At 47.5% G+C, this 13,576-nt stretch overlaps 1 protein-coding gene and 1 pseudogene across 1 annotated transcript in view; one reads left to right on the plus strand and one right to left on the minus strand.

Annotated features, from left to right (window-relative positions):
* The window catches only part of PLXDC1 (plexin domain containing 1), a 65,244-nt gene that overhangs the window by 4,319 nt on the left and 47,349 nt on the right, over positions 1–13,576 (plus strand). The window contains exon 2 of the mRNA XM_015599397.2: positions 3,839–4,017. Within this exon, the coding sequence (XP_015454883.1) occupies positions 3,839–4,017 (179 nt within the window). The remainder of the gene's footprint in view (positions 1–3,838; positions 4,018–13,576) is intronic.
* LOC112473406 lies at positions 9,294–9,412 on the minus strand (annotated as a pseudogene).

The raw sequence follows: 13,576 nt of genomic DNA on the forward strand, positions 1-13,576 counted from the left end.
TGTCTCGCCCCCTCCCTCCCTTCCTTTAGTCATCCATGTCTGCTTACTGAGCATTTGCTCTGTGTCAGGCACCCGGAGCCTACAGATGCACAGGCAGCAGCAATATGTTGGAGCACATGTAGCATTTGGGGCAAGGGGGAGAGATGTCGGGATGTGCTGGAAAGAAGTGACATCTCATGAGACTTGAAGGATGAGCAAGAACTCTTCAGGAGAAGGGTTTATTTATGGAGCAGAGTGATCCTGGCTGAGAAATTGCCCGTGTGAAGCCCCGTGGCCAGAGAGAGCAAGGCTAGGTCCCGGAGAAGGCTTTAAGGAGAATGGAGGAGGGAAAAGATATCTCAAATGCTGGGTAGAGGAGCTGGGCCTTCGGCTGGAGGACTGCGGCGAGTGGGACCCATGGGAGAGAGGAATTAAGCTTGTCCTCTAGATGCTTTGGCGGGCATGGGAGACTAATTGAAGGGCATTATGGGTGGAGGCCGAAGTAGCTACTGGACCGAGTGGTGGTCGTGGGGCTGGAATGGCAAGCTTGGGTGATTGGTGGGATGAGGGCGGCTTGGACCAAGCACTGAGGTGGCATGACCTGGCCTCCTGAAGTCAGCCCTGGAGCAGAGCAATGGCATGTGAAGGGGATTGGGGCACTACCAGTGGGCTGCCCCCCTGAATAACAGGGGACACAGTCTCCCAGGGCAGCTTCCAGGTTCTGGCCAATGGTTCTCAGTGCAGGACCCTCCAAGAGCCCAGCCCACATGCCAGTCCTTCCCTGGGGCTGTCCCTACCTCTCAGGAAACAGCTTGAGGTTGCTGGTCACCTTTTGCCGCACTTTCTATGGTCTCAGCAGAACATGGAGCCAGCCTGCCTGAGTGTAAATCCTGCCACAGACTAGTCGTGTGAACTTGAGAGATTTCATAACATCTTTATGCCTCATTTTCTCAATTTGTAAAATAGATCTAAAACTGGCACCTAGCTCATGGGATTATTGTGGACAGTAAATAAGTTAATGTGTTTAAAGTACTTGGAATAGTGCCAGCACAGAGTAAGTAGTCTCTAAAAGTTACCGATCACTTTCATTATTACTATTACTATTGTGACATCCCACAGGACCATATGCTCCTTGGGGCCGTGGGTGAATGAATGGATGAATGGCATATGCTCTGAAAGCTTCTTGCCCTCACTCACATGCAGAGGCTCTCCAAGGCAAAGCAGAAGGCAGAGCAGGGAGTGGCCGAGGGTTGGGTAGGTGTGTAATGTGCATGAGCACCTAAGGAGGAGGACCGGGGTCGTCGGGCAAGTCTGTGTGTGTGTGCTTGTGCACAGGCACGTGGGCCCCTGCACACACACACGTGAGCAACCAGCTGTGTTGGCTCCTTCCACAGGCTGAGGGGGTGATGTCCGGTCCTAGCCAGCTGGGAGGAGGAGGGTGTCAGGGAGACAGAGTGGTGTGGGTTGGGAGGATAAGATTCAGAGGTAGGGCAGGCTCCTCTCTATCCTTTGCCCTGTCCTCCTTTGGGAACTCTGCCTCTGACCCTGGCTCTGAACTTCTATTTATAAAGCCTTCTCATTTCTGTTTCTCTCTTGATGCTCACAGCAGCCTGTGCCATAGGCATGATTGACATCCCCATTTTAGTGATGAGGAAACTGAGGCTTAGAGAGGGAAATTGATAGGTCTAAGGTCATACAGCTTGTGGATATAGTGTCTCCTCCCTGACCCCACTTCTGGCTGGGTGCTCCCTTCCTGACCGCTCCCCAGGCCTTGGGCCCCATCATTTAGGTACCCTCCTGTCTCAGTGGCAGGATTGTGATGCCTGCAGATGCCCAGCATCTCTTTCCAGGCCGGCTGAGATCCTCCACTTGCTCTACACATGCTCCTTTCCTGTCCTGGCTCCTGCCCAGGCCCAAGGGCTGCTTGCAGAAGGACCTGGGGAGCTGGGCAGATCAGCCCAGCACAAACAGTTCTGTCTCCAGAAGCAGCTATGGGCCTCACCCGAGGAGAGCAATGCAGCCCTGGCTTGGGATCTGGGCCAAGGGCAGGCTGTCTTCCTGGCACTGGGCTCAGATCTATCTCAACCAGTGGGCATCTTGGGCAAGGGGTCTGGAGACCACCCTTCTCCGCATCTTCTCTAGAGCATCTGGTTGTGATTAGAGGCAGAGAAGTGAGAGGGGGCCGGCAAAGGTCCAGCAGGCATCAGCAGCCAAGAATGACTTAATTGGATAAAATGTCTAATGACAAACCAGAGTCCCACAGCAGAGTCCTGGCCCCAGCCCCAGGCCTGGTCCTGGCCAAACCTTGTCTCAACTCCTGCGCTTACTAGCTCCCAAGTTACTTCTAGTATCGTGTCCTCAATTATGCAGTGATTGAGCATCTACTGTTTGCTAGGCACCGAAGATACTCATTTACAGAAAGTGAGAGAATCCTGGGGGTACCAGAGAGACAAGCACATAGTCACACCACCAGTGGATGCTCTGGGAAAGAGAGCTACATCCAGGAGCTCTGGGGAGTGGGTGGGGACAGGCAGAGGTAGAGAAAGGCATTTGACACAGGGTGGGCCTGAAATTGATGACAATCAAAAGGGAATATTAGATCCACCTATCTGGTGATCTGTGTCCCATACACATGTGCAGAGTGGGGTGACAATTAGAGTGACAATATAAGACACGTCTTTGGGGGCACACATCTTTCTGAAATGGAAAAGCATGGTTTCTATGTCATTTAGAACACATTTAATGATCTAGGGAGAACTGGAGAGAACATTGAGTCTAGGAATAGCTGCTACATGGCCTGTGTACCGCCACTTTCCAACCCTGTGCCCATGGCAGACATTGCTAATTGATCGTAACAGTCTTTCCTGCTAAACCCAAAGAGAGCCTCAGAATTCTCCATCAGCGTGCTCCTGGCTGTTGCTAACTGATTGGAGATGGTTTTTGAGATGAAACCGATTTGCCATGCTTGACAGTGTCTAGGCTCCTTGTTTCATGGGGAAAATGACTTGCCCAAGGTGTTGGAAGGTAGCAATGAGATTAAATCATGGCCCCCACTATAGAGACATCTACTGTCACAACCTGGGAGGAGATGGCATTTAGTGCATAGAGGCCAGGGATGCTGCTAGACACGTTACAATGCCCAGGAATAGCCCCCCACAACAAAGAATTATTCAGTCCAAAATGTCAATAGTGCCAAGGGTGAGAGACCCTGAACTAAAAGAACTCTGCTTTCTGGATTCTAGTCCCTGGAGTTCCCTGGAAGGTGAGATTATGTGCCATTTTTGGCAGACAAATAAGGAACTGGTTTGGAAGTTTCCAGAGCCGTGGTTCTCATGCTGTTCTGCAGTGTTATGTTCAGGGCTTCTTAAAAGCTCTGCCGGGATCATTTATGAATCCTAATATTCAGGCTACACTGTGGACCAATTACATCACAGTCTCTGGGGTAAGACCCAGACAGCAGGCATCTTTAAAGCTCTCCAGATGATTCCAGTGTAAAGCTGAGGCTGAGATTAATCACTATTTTGGAGGCAGATCTACCTGGGTTTGAAACTTATTTCCATCTTGAACTCGCCATGTGACCTTCTTTAACCTCTGTGAGCTGCTGTCTGAAATGCAGGGCGTGATCATATCTACTGGGGAGGGCAGCGGTGAGGGCTAAAGGTGTTATATGAGCCAAGTGCATGGAGTGGAGCTGGGTACAGTGCATGGGGCCGTGCATGTTGGTTGTTTCCTGCCTGGCAGTGTTCCCAAAGGCAATGGTGGCACGGGGTCGGGGCCTCTGCAAAGTAAGTGAACTGGTCCCACTCTGGGACCTTCACTCTGGACTCCCAGGACTCAGCTTTCTGTCCCCTTCTCCCAGGTCAGGATGCAGGCCAAGGCTCTGGATGGGCCACCAAGAAGACCATTCAGGGTTGGAACCGGAGAGCCCGAGAGAGCCCCGGGCAGGTGATGGAGGCGGACAGGACCCAGCTGAGCGAGGACCAAGGTGGGGGCACCTTGGCGATTGACACACTGCCGGATAACGGGACCAGGGTGGTGGTGAGTGATGTAGGAGCATGGATGGGGAGAGAAGTGCTGGGGCGGGGTGCCCAGGTGCCCCATGTACCCATGTATCACCTACCTTTGGGGCTGGCCCGGAGGTCAGTGTGGAGAGAGGGGTCTGGAGGAGATGGAAGCAGGCCCCAACCTGGGTATCAAACCTTGGCATCCCAGAGCTTCATAGGTTGCCCATCTCCTCGTGGACCCAGAGAGGTAAAGTGATTTGCTCAAAGATGCACAGCATGTCCACAAGATTCCTGACACTGAATTCTTTCACTGTGTAGGGCCTCCGCTAAAAGCTGAATGAAGGTGACATTCTTAGTCACATCCAGCTGCTAGCTCTGGCCCCTCCCCCACCTCGTTTCTGTGCCACCTACATTCTGTGTGGCCCCAAAAGGTTTATGGCTGCAGAGGCTTAGGCTGCACAGCCTCATGGCAGGGCACTCTGAATAGAGGAAGCAATTAGAGTGAAGTCCCAGGAGAGACCCTCCTCTGCTTGGGGCAGCACTGGGGTGGGTGGTGCAGGGAAGCGAAGGGGATCAAGGTGGAGAAGAAGTGCTGTCCTCACAGTGTCTGGCCCTGCTCTCCCGCTGACTTCCTGGGAGGCTGATGGGGCCTCTGCATGTGTGTAGTTGAATCTATAATCATGAGCGCATGTCGGCGAGCGTGTGTTTGCACACGTGTCTGAGGGTTGGGTGTATTATGTACGTCTGCCTGTGTGCCTGTCACCGTGGGCTGTTTGTGAGTGTCTGTGATAAGTGTGCGTGTGTGAGAGAGACCGTGTGAATGTGAGTGTATCTGTGGCCCTGTTTGTACACGCCTATGGTTGACAGTGAAGAGGGTGGATTCTCAAGATGCAGAAAGACTATGAAACAAGAAGAAACAAGAGGATGTGCTTCTTGGTATATATATTTTTTATTTTATGTTTTAATAATGATTTTTTTAACTCAAAAAGAAATGCATGCAGGTAGCCAAAAAAGTCAAATAATGCTAAAATTAGAAAACAAAATATAGCAGTCCCAGCTGGCCAGGCTCCTCTGGACCCTTGCTCAGAGGCACGTGTTTCTGTTGGCGGTTACTTCCACATTTCTAAGTAATTTGCTTATACTACTGCCTCTTGGTTAATCCATTTAGACATTATCTGTTGACTGCCCATTTTATAGATGAAGATTTGTCTTTTACATACTCTCCTGAGTGTCATTTTACTCTCTCAATATTTTTGTTACATTCACATGCTCTGTTTATATCATGTAAATACTGTTCACCATTAAGCCAAGCAGGGCGATAGCACTGTTTGCTTTCTTATATAATTTTTATTTTTCCTGGATCCTTGCCCCCCACCACCACTTGCTTAGTCTTTTGTACTCACTACAGTTATATATTCTTACACATCCATTGGCCTCGTTAAAAAAAGAGACAATATCAGACCTAACATGGAGTCATTTGTTCTAAGTCCATGGCACGAAATACCTAACTTAGCTGCAGTTTCCACTTTTCCCAGGAATGGAACCTTAAAGCAGTCAATCTGGAATTACCTGGTCAGCACTAGTGAGGTAACCTGCCTGAAAGACCCTTGTCATCCCCTGAAAGAAGGTGACCTTGCCACAATCCACTCTTTGCTAGAAGTTTCCCTCTATCTGCTAGATGGGATGCTGCCCAATTCATGGATCCTTCAACAGAGTCAATAAGATCTTGATCAATTCACTCAGTTGAATTTTGTGGTTTAACAGCCTCAAATATAATTTTCAGTGTAGTCAAACCCGTCAGTTCTTCCCGCCCCACCGTCCTGGAAACCTCTCCTGCTGTCTTGCTCCAGCCTGGACTGGCTGCTCGCCCGCCTGCTTCGCAGCCATCCTGGGACCTCCTTCTCCCTCATCATTGGGACCCCTTGTTTCTCTCCTGCGTTGGGCATCCTGTTCTCTTGACCCTGTGTCTTCTCTTTCCTGCTTCTCTCCCTTGTTTGTTTAACTTCCTGAGAAAGGTCACACAGGAGAAAAAAGTCTTTTGAGAGCTTGCATGTCTGAAAATGCCTTTATTCTACCCTTATACTTGATCGATGGTTTGGCTGAATATAGAATTCTAGATTAAAAATAATTTTCCTGCAGAAGTTTGCAGGCACCTACCTCATCATTGTCTTCTGGCTTCTGATGTCACTGTTGAGAGGTTTGATGTCGTGCTTATGCCCCATCTTTGTATATGCCTATTCCCCCCCACCTCTGAAAGCTTTTGGGGTGTTTCCTGTCACCTCTGAGATGAGGGCCATGCTCTGGCTCCTCTCTTACCATGCTGGACATTCGATGGATGGTTTCAACCTAGAGACTTGTAGTCCGGAAAGTTTTCCTGTTTCAGTTCTTTGATAATCTTTTCTTTATCATATTCTCTTCTTTCTACGGTTCTCTTGATTTGATGTTCATCTCTGGGAGTGATCCTTGAACTTTCTTCTCTCTTCCATTGTCCGTCCTCACCTTTTGCATTTTTTGTTCTTCATTTGTTAGTTTGCTTATTATTGTTCCACTTTCTGGGAGATTTCTTCAGCCTTATTTTCTTAATGTTATTGATTTTTTTTCTCCTATCTATTTTTAATTTTTATTTTCTGATTATTTCTTTGTTTAAAGTCCCGTTCTTGTGTCATAGATGTAATATCTTCTCTCTAAAGATATTAAAATTTTAAAATATTTTTTCTTGCTTCTTTCTTTCTTTCTTTCTTTCTTTCTTTCTTTCTTTCTTTCTGTCTTTCTTTCTTTCTTTCTTTCTGTCTTTCTTTCTTTCTCTCTCTCTCTCTCTCTCTCTCTCTGTCTCTCCCTCCCTCCCTCCCTCCCTTGCTTCCTTTCTTTTACTGGGGGATTGTTTAATGCAGGGACAGTTTACACAGGAGTGGGCAGGGTGAAGGAAGACAGCGAGGGATGGTGAAGCACTTTAGGAATAGCGACAGCATGGAGTAGCTAAGACAGCTACACTTGAGCTGGTCTGTAGGGTGGTTACCCAAACCAGCAAGAGCTGTGACTGCCTCTTTGAGCTAGACAAGAGCTGTAGCAACAGAGGTGAGAGAGGGGCCGGTGACAGCCCGCAGCCTGGTAGGGAGGGAGCACGGTAATAAATGCTCTGAACTCTCCTCCTTTTTTCATAATTTCTATGATGGAATTTTCCTTTTACCTCATGCTCTGACATGGCTTAACAGCATTACTGATCCTGTCTTTATTTCAAATTTTGATATTTTATTCATCATGGATTTTTCTGCATTTTGATTTTTAAAAGTATGGCATTAAAATAGTCTCTATCTTGATGACCAAGTTTGTTGGTGCCATCTTAAATGTTGTACCTGAGGTCAGTGCCTCACTTGCCTCACCCTAATCTTGGCCATGAGGTAGAACCCCATCTCACACTCACCCGGCCCCACTAGCTTCCCATTCTGCTCTGTCTTCTTCATCCTGCAGAACCAAAGAGCTATAGTGGGATGATGGAGTAGAAGGTCATGGCAGGAGAGGTCGCCTGAGTAAAGGGACACCTGGAAGCTCACCCTTTCCTATCTCTAGCTTTGTCGGGCTATTGGTTAAAGAACTAATGCTTGCTTTGGGCCAGACACCATGCCCAGAGGGCCGCGTCCCAGTCTGTGCAGAGAAGACTTTGCAGAAGAGAGCCACAGAGACTTCTGGAAGCAATTGTCTGTGGGCGTTCAGGAAGGGCAATGGGATCATTAAGAGCCAGCATGGATTCAATAACCCCAGAGCTTAAAAAACCACACAAATTCTTGGGCTCCACCCTGGACTGACTGGTTCAGAAACACTGGAGATGGAGCCTGGGAACTCGTTTCTTTAAAAGCTGCCCCCTGCGATTCTGATGGTCATCTAGGTGTGGGAACCTCTGACATGTAACTTTTCAAACCAATTTCAAAATCGGTTGAGATTGATCACCAGAACGTGAGACTTTCTCAGGCACCACATGGCTGTACTTGATTACAAGACTTCCTCCACCCTGGGGCTTTCTGGCTCCCTCAGCAGCCACACATCAAGAGGCTATTTGGAGGAGCAAGGCCACCCTGACAGGAGGGTGACTGTTGCAGGGGCTGCATACAGCTTTGCGCAGAAGTTAGGAGGCTCAGACTTCCAGATCAGATGTCTACCTTAGCTGGAAGAGTTCAGATGTCAGGTCAGGAACTGGAAGACCTCCTCGGCAGGCTGAATGATAGTTGGCCTCCCACCAGATGAAACTACCGGGATAAATATGAATCTTGGCACTTAAGTTTAAAATAAAGTGGGAGAGATGGGGCTTAGCGGCCGTTCAGGAGGAAAAGACCTGGGGCTCCTCATTGCCTGTGGGCTGGGGATGAGTCAGGAGTGAGACGTGCTGCCAACGAGAGAGGTGGCAAAGCCCGCTATGTTAATGGAAACACATGGAAATCCTGGGACCAGGGCTGGGACTCGGGATCCTGCAGGGTATTTCTCTGCCTGACCAGAGGTGAGGGGCTTATGCCTCTCTTTTATTATTGATTGATTGATTGATTGATTGGTATTATTTTATATTAGTTTCTGATGTACAGCATAATGGTTAGACATTTATATAATTTACGATGTGATCCCTCACTTAGTGTAGTACCTGGCACTATATAGTTATGATATTATTGATTGTATTCCCTGTGCTGTATTTTATAACATAATAGTTAGACATTTATATAATTTACGATATGATCCCTCAATTAGTGTAGTACCTGGCACTATATAGTTATTATAATATTATTGATTGTATTCCCTGTGCTGTATTTTATATCCCCATGACTATTTTGTAACTACCAATTTGTACTTCTTAATCCCTTCACCTTTTTCACCCAGCCCCCCAATCTCCTCTCATTTAGCAATCACCAGTTTGCTCCCGTCTAGCAATCACTAGTATCTATGAGTCTGTTTTTGTTTTGTTTGTTTATTTTGTTCTTGAAATTCCACATATAAGTGAAATCATATGGTATTTGTCTTTCTCTGTCTGACTTATTTCACTTAGCATAATACCCTTAGGTCAATCCATGTTGTTGCAAATGGTAAGATTTCACCTTTTTTTTTTATGGCTGAGTAATATTCCATTGTATATATGTACCGCCAATTCTTTATCCAATCGTCTATTGCTGGGCACTTAGGTTGTTTTCATTTCTTGGCTGTTGTAAATAGCGCTGCAGGGAACATAGAGGTACATCTATCTTTTCGAAATAGTATTTTTTTTCTCTTGAATAAATACCCAGAAATGCAATTGCTGGATCATATGGTAGTTATATTTTTAATTTTTTTTTCTCCCTATAGCATCTGGTATTCCAAGGTGGTCTCCCATCCAAGTTCTCACCAGGCCTGACCCTGCTTAGCTTCCGAGATCAGACGAGGTCGGACGCGTTCAGGATGGCATGGCCGTAGACTATTTTTAATTTTTTAAGGGACCTCCAAGCTGTTTTCTGTAGTGTCTGTACCAATCTGCAATCCCATCAACAGTGCAGATTTCCTTGTGCCTCCATTTTAGGTGGTTATCTAGAAACCAACGTAGTCCAGAATGGTTGGAGGAGTTTGGGGTAGTTAGCCTGGCATAGAGAAGGCTCTAGATATGCCTGTTTTCTGATAGCTGCTGGGCTGTGACTGGGGCAGAGGAAATAGATGATTTTTCTTCATAGCACTTATCCCTTCCTGCACTGAATTCTCTATTTATTTGTTTATATTGCCTGTCCTCCCTCTGGAACGAAGCACCATGAAACCCGAGACTTTTATCACTCCGTCACCAGTGCCTGGCACATGGTGGGAGCGCCTCCTTTAAAGGAACAAAGGAAGTAAGGATTTTTTTCATCCCCAGAGGCCTCGAAAGAGGGAAGAGAAGAGGTTGTGCCTGGGGTAGGTCGTTGGATTCAGTGGCCTCTAAGGACCCCAACTCTACTGACTTCTGGTTCCCACACACATAAGAGAATGTCGGTGCTCACACACACGTGCGTGCACACCCATGACCTGGGTGGTCTCGTGCCTAAATCTTCAGAGTGGCCTGTGCTTCCTTCCTGACCTTACCTTGAACCCAGTAGGTCTTGTACTGAGCAGTGGTCAACGGGAGACACTGATGATCACCCCCTTTCAACACAGCCAGACCTCCACCCCACCCCACCCCAACCCGGGCAGTGTGCCCACCCTGACCTGGACTGTGGGCAGCCTCAGCCCCTGTAGGAACCCAGAGAAGGAGCACAGAGATGCCTGCTTCTCCTACGTCTCTGGTCAGCATTTCTGAGAGCTGGGGTTACTTCGGCTGAAAGAAACCCCATCTAGACAATAGCTTAGCCGCAAAGGGCTGGGCAAGAGAGAGGTGGTAGGAAGTGGACATTTTAGCAAGTTTCGCTTGGTCTGTTTCAGAAAGTTTTCTTCGGTCTCAACAGGAAATCATTTCTACACTTTATCCATGTCACAGCCTGGTCCGTGCCTGTGTTCTGGGGCCAGATCAAGGGGCCTGGCAATGGGCTTTTGTTCTCTTTGTCCCCACAAACCCACCTCAGTGCCCCTTCATCTTCCTCCGTTGTTCCTCAGTACACCCTTCTGGCCCTGGCTTCCATTCTGGCTCAGTCCCTCTGGCCCAGCTTGCTCGACTCAGCCCTTCTCCCCAGCCTCCATCCCAGGCCTTCTCTGGCCCAGTCCTCTCTGACCATCTACCCTTCTCACCCCTTCTGGCCCCTTCTTCCCAGCTCCTCTGCCCAGACCCCTGCCTAGACCTCCTATCTATCCCTCTTGCCCATTCCCTCTGCCTGACACCCCTGCCTGGCCACCTCACCACAATGCTGCTTTTTCCAACTCAGATCCTCTTGCTTTAGGCCTCGAGGCATCCAGCCTGCACTCCCAGGGTGAGCTGGCAGCTCCAAGGCCCCCGGTCAGAGCCATCTCCTCGGAGTTTATTCTCACGCCCACTCTAAAACCACAATCCAATGGGAATAGGACTCTTGTCTGGACTCAAACTTTCCAGAGTTTTCCACCAAGACCAAACCTGAGGCCCTGGAACACTGAGAATTTTTTGGAGCGGGTGGGGTGTGGGTTGGGAGAAGCCATAATGCTAAATCAGAGAGCCTAGGATGTGCCACAGTTTCTTTTCTGAGTGGCTGGAAGGGAGAGGCTTTGGACAAAGCTTTTCTTCCAGCCTGGGGATTTCCAAATTCTAGTCCAAGGATTTCTTGGTTTGTAGTTCAGGTCTGGAGCCAGGGCTTGGGAGGAACCAAGTTTAAGAACATTCAGATTTGGAGGTTCCCCAGTAATAGAATAGGTTCACTCCATAGAAGAAAAGAGTCCCTACAGCCGCCCTAGTCTTCCCCAGCTCAGCTTTCCTGAAGTCCTCTCCTCTCTGGCCCAAGCAGAACTTCCCAGCTCGTGCATCACCATGGCAGGCCCAGGGACCCTGCATCGGCACAGGCACCATGTCATCCAAAATGGTTGAGCAGTGAGAGGGGCAAATGAGTGCAATTCCTACCTGGTTTCCACAACCTCCCAAAGGAGGCAGTTCCCAAAAGGAGACCTCCAGAAGGCCCCCTCCTCAGATCTAAGGGCCTATGGGAGACAAGACAGATAGACTCATAGCACAGACACATGAAGAGCAAGCAGTGCTCACTGAAGAACCCCACCATGCCAGCACACTCGGGAGGGGACAAAGTGAAGAAGCCGTACGGGAAGACCTCTAGGAGTAGAGTGTGAGGTGGTAGGAGAGGCAAATTGTGAGCCAAATTTTGAAGAGAGAGAAAGGTAGATTTTGTCAGAAGAAAGGGTGTCTAGGGAGGTGGGACTTGGAGTCCAGATGTCCAGTCTGCAGCACTGTGGAAAGAGTCTGACAGTCCCGGCCCCCAATCTTGGCCCTGTCATGTACCAGCTGCATGACCTTGGGCTGGACGCCTAACCCCTCAGTTAATGCACCTGACGTGGCAAGCTTCTGCAAGCCCCTACCAGCTTCAAATTTCCCAGATGAGGTGGTAAATAGCGATCTCACAGGGTTGAGATTTAAGAGCAAAATCGGGGGCACTTGGTGAGTTCCCAGTTCCCGTTGTCTCTCCTGCCCCAGTGGTGCCTCTGCTGGGCGCTCAGCCCCAGGAGGTCTGTCTCCTGTGTAGGTCCCTTTTGTTGACCCTTTCCCTTGGGAATATTGGTTGGTTTTTCTTTTCTTTTCTTTTCTCTTCTCTTTTTCTTTCTTTCTCTTCTCTTTTTCTTTCTTTCTCTTTTTCTTTCTTTCTTTCTTTCTTCCTTCCTTCCTTTCTTTCTTTTCTTTTTTCTTTCTTTCTTTCTTTCTTTCTTTCTTTCTTTCTTTCTTTCTTTCTTTCTTTCTTTCTTTCTTTCTTTCTCTCTCTCTCTCTCTCTCTCTCTCTCTCTCTCTCTCTCTCTCCTTCCTTTTTTTCCTGTCTGTCTTTCTGTCTTTCTTGTTGAAGTGAGGGTCACATAACATAAAAATACCCATTTTAAAGTGAAGTGTATTTAACATATTCACAATGTTGTGCAAACGTCACCTCTGTCTAGTTCCAAAACATTTTCATCACCCCACTGTATCCCTTAAACAATTGCTCCCCATTTTCCTTTCCCTTTGGCCCCTGGCAATGACCAATCTGTGTTCTGGTTTCTATGTTCTTATTCTACCTATTCTGGATGTTTCCATATATAAATTAAATCATACAAAATGTGACCTTTTGTGTTTGGTTTCTTTCACCTAGTGTTTTGTTTTTAGGGCTCATCCATTTTATGGCTGAATAATACTCTATCGTATAGATATACCATAATTCGTTTATCTATTCATTTTTTGATAGACATTCGGGCAGTATCCACCTTTTGGATCTTGTGAATAGTGCGGCTATGAACACGTGTACATGTTGTTTGAATACCTGTTTTCAACTATTTGGGGTATATACTTAGAAGTGGAATTGCCAGGTCACATGGTAATTCTATCTTTAACTTTCTGAGGAAATGCCAAACTGTTTCCCGCAGCAGTGGAACCATTTTACACGCCCCCGGTCGTGTACGAGGGTTCTGATTTCTCTACATCTTTGCTAGCACTTGTTATTTTTCGCTTTTTGTTAACTTATAGCATCTAGTGGGTGTGAGATCGCATCTCATTATGGTTTTGCTTTGTGTTTCCCTAATAACTTAGGACATCGAGCATTTTTTCATGTCCTTGTTGGCCATTTGTATATCTTCTCTGGAGAAATGTCTAAGTCCTTTGCCCATTTTTAAATTGGGTTGTTTGTCTTTTCGTTTTGAACAAATTTCTTGATCCATCTAAGCCCATTTCTTTATTGTCAAATGGGGATGCTATTGTTGAAGTATCACTGCAAAGGTGTTCTGTAGGAATCTACATAAAGAGCCTGGCATGGCGGTGGTGGGGGGGGCGTGGATGATATAGGATGGTCTCTAGCATGAAATGTTCGGCATCCTGAGAAATCCCCATTCAGCATCCTGAGAAATCAGGACAGTTAGCCACCCTACCCCAGATATGATAGAATAGACTATCCCTGCCACATTATCACTCTAAACCTCAGTTTCGTCATCTGTAAGTTGGAACTGAGAACGCTTCACAGAGTTGCTATAAAATC

The sequence above is a fragment of the Pteropus alecto genome, unplaced genomic scaffold (assembly GCF_000325575.1).
Source record: "Pteropus alecto unplaced genomic scaffold, ASM32557v1 scaffold98, whole genome shotgun sequence".
Classification (NCBI taxonomy): domain Eukaryota; kingdom Metazoa; phylum Chordata; class Mammalia; order Chiroptera; family Pteropodidae; genus Pteropus; species Pteropus alecto.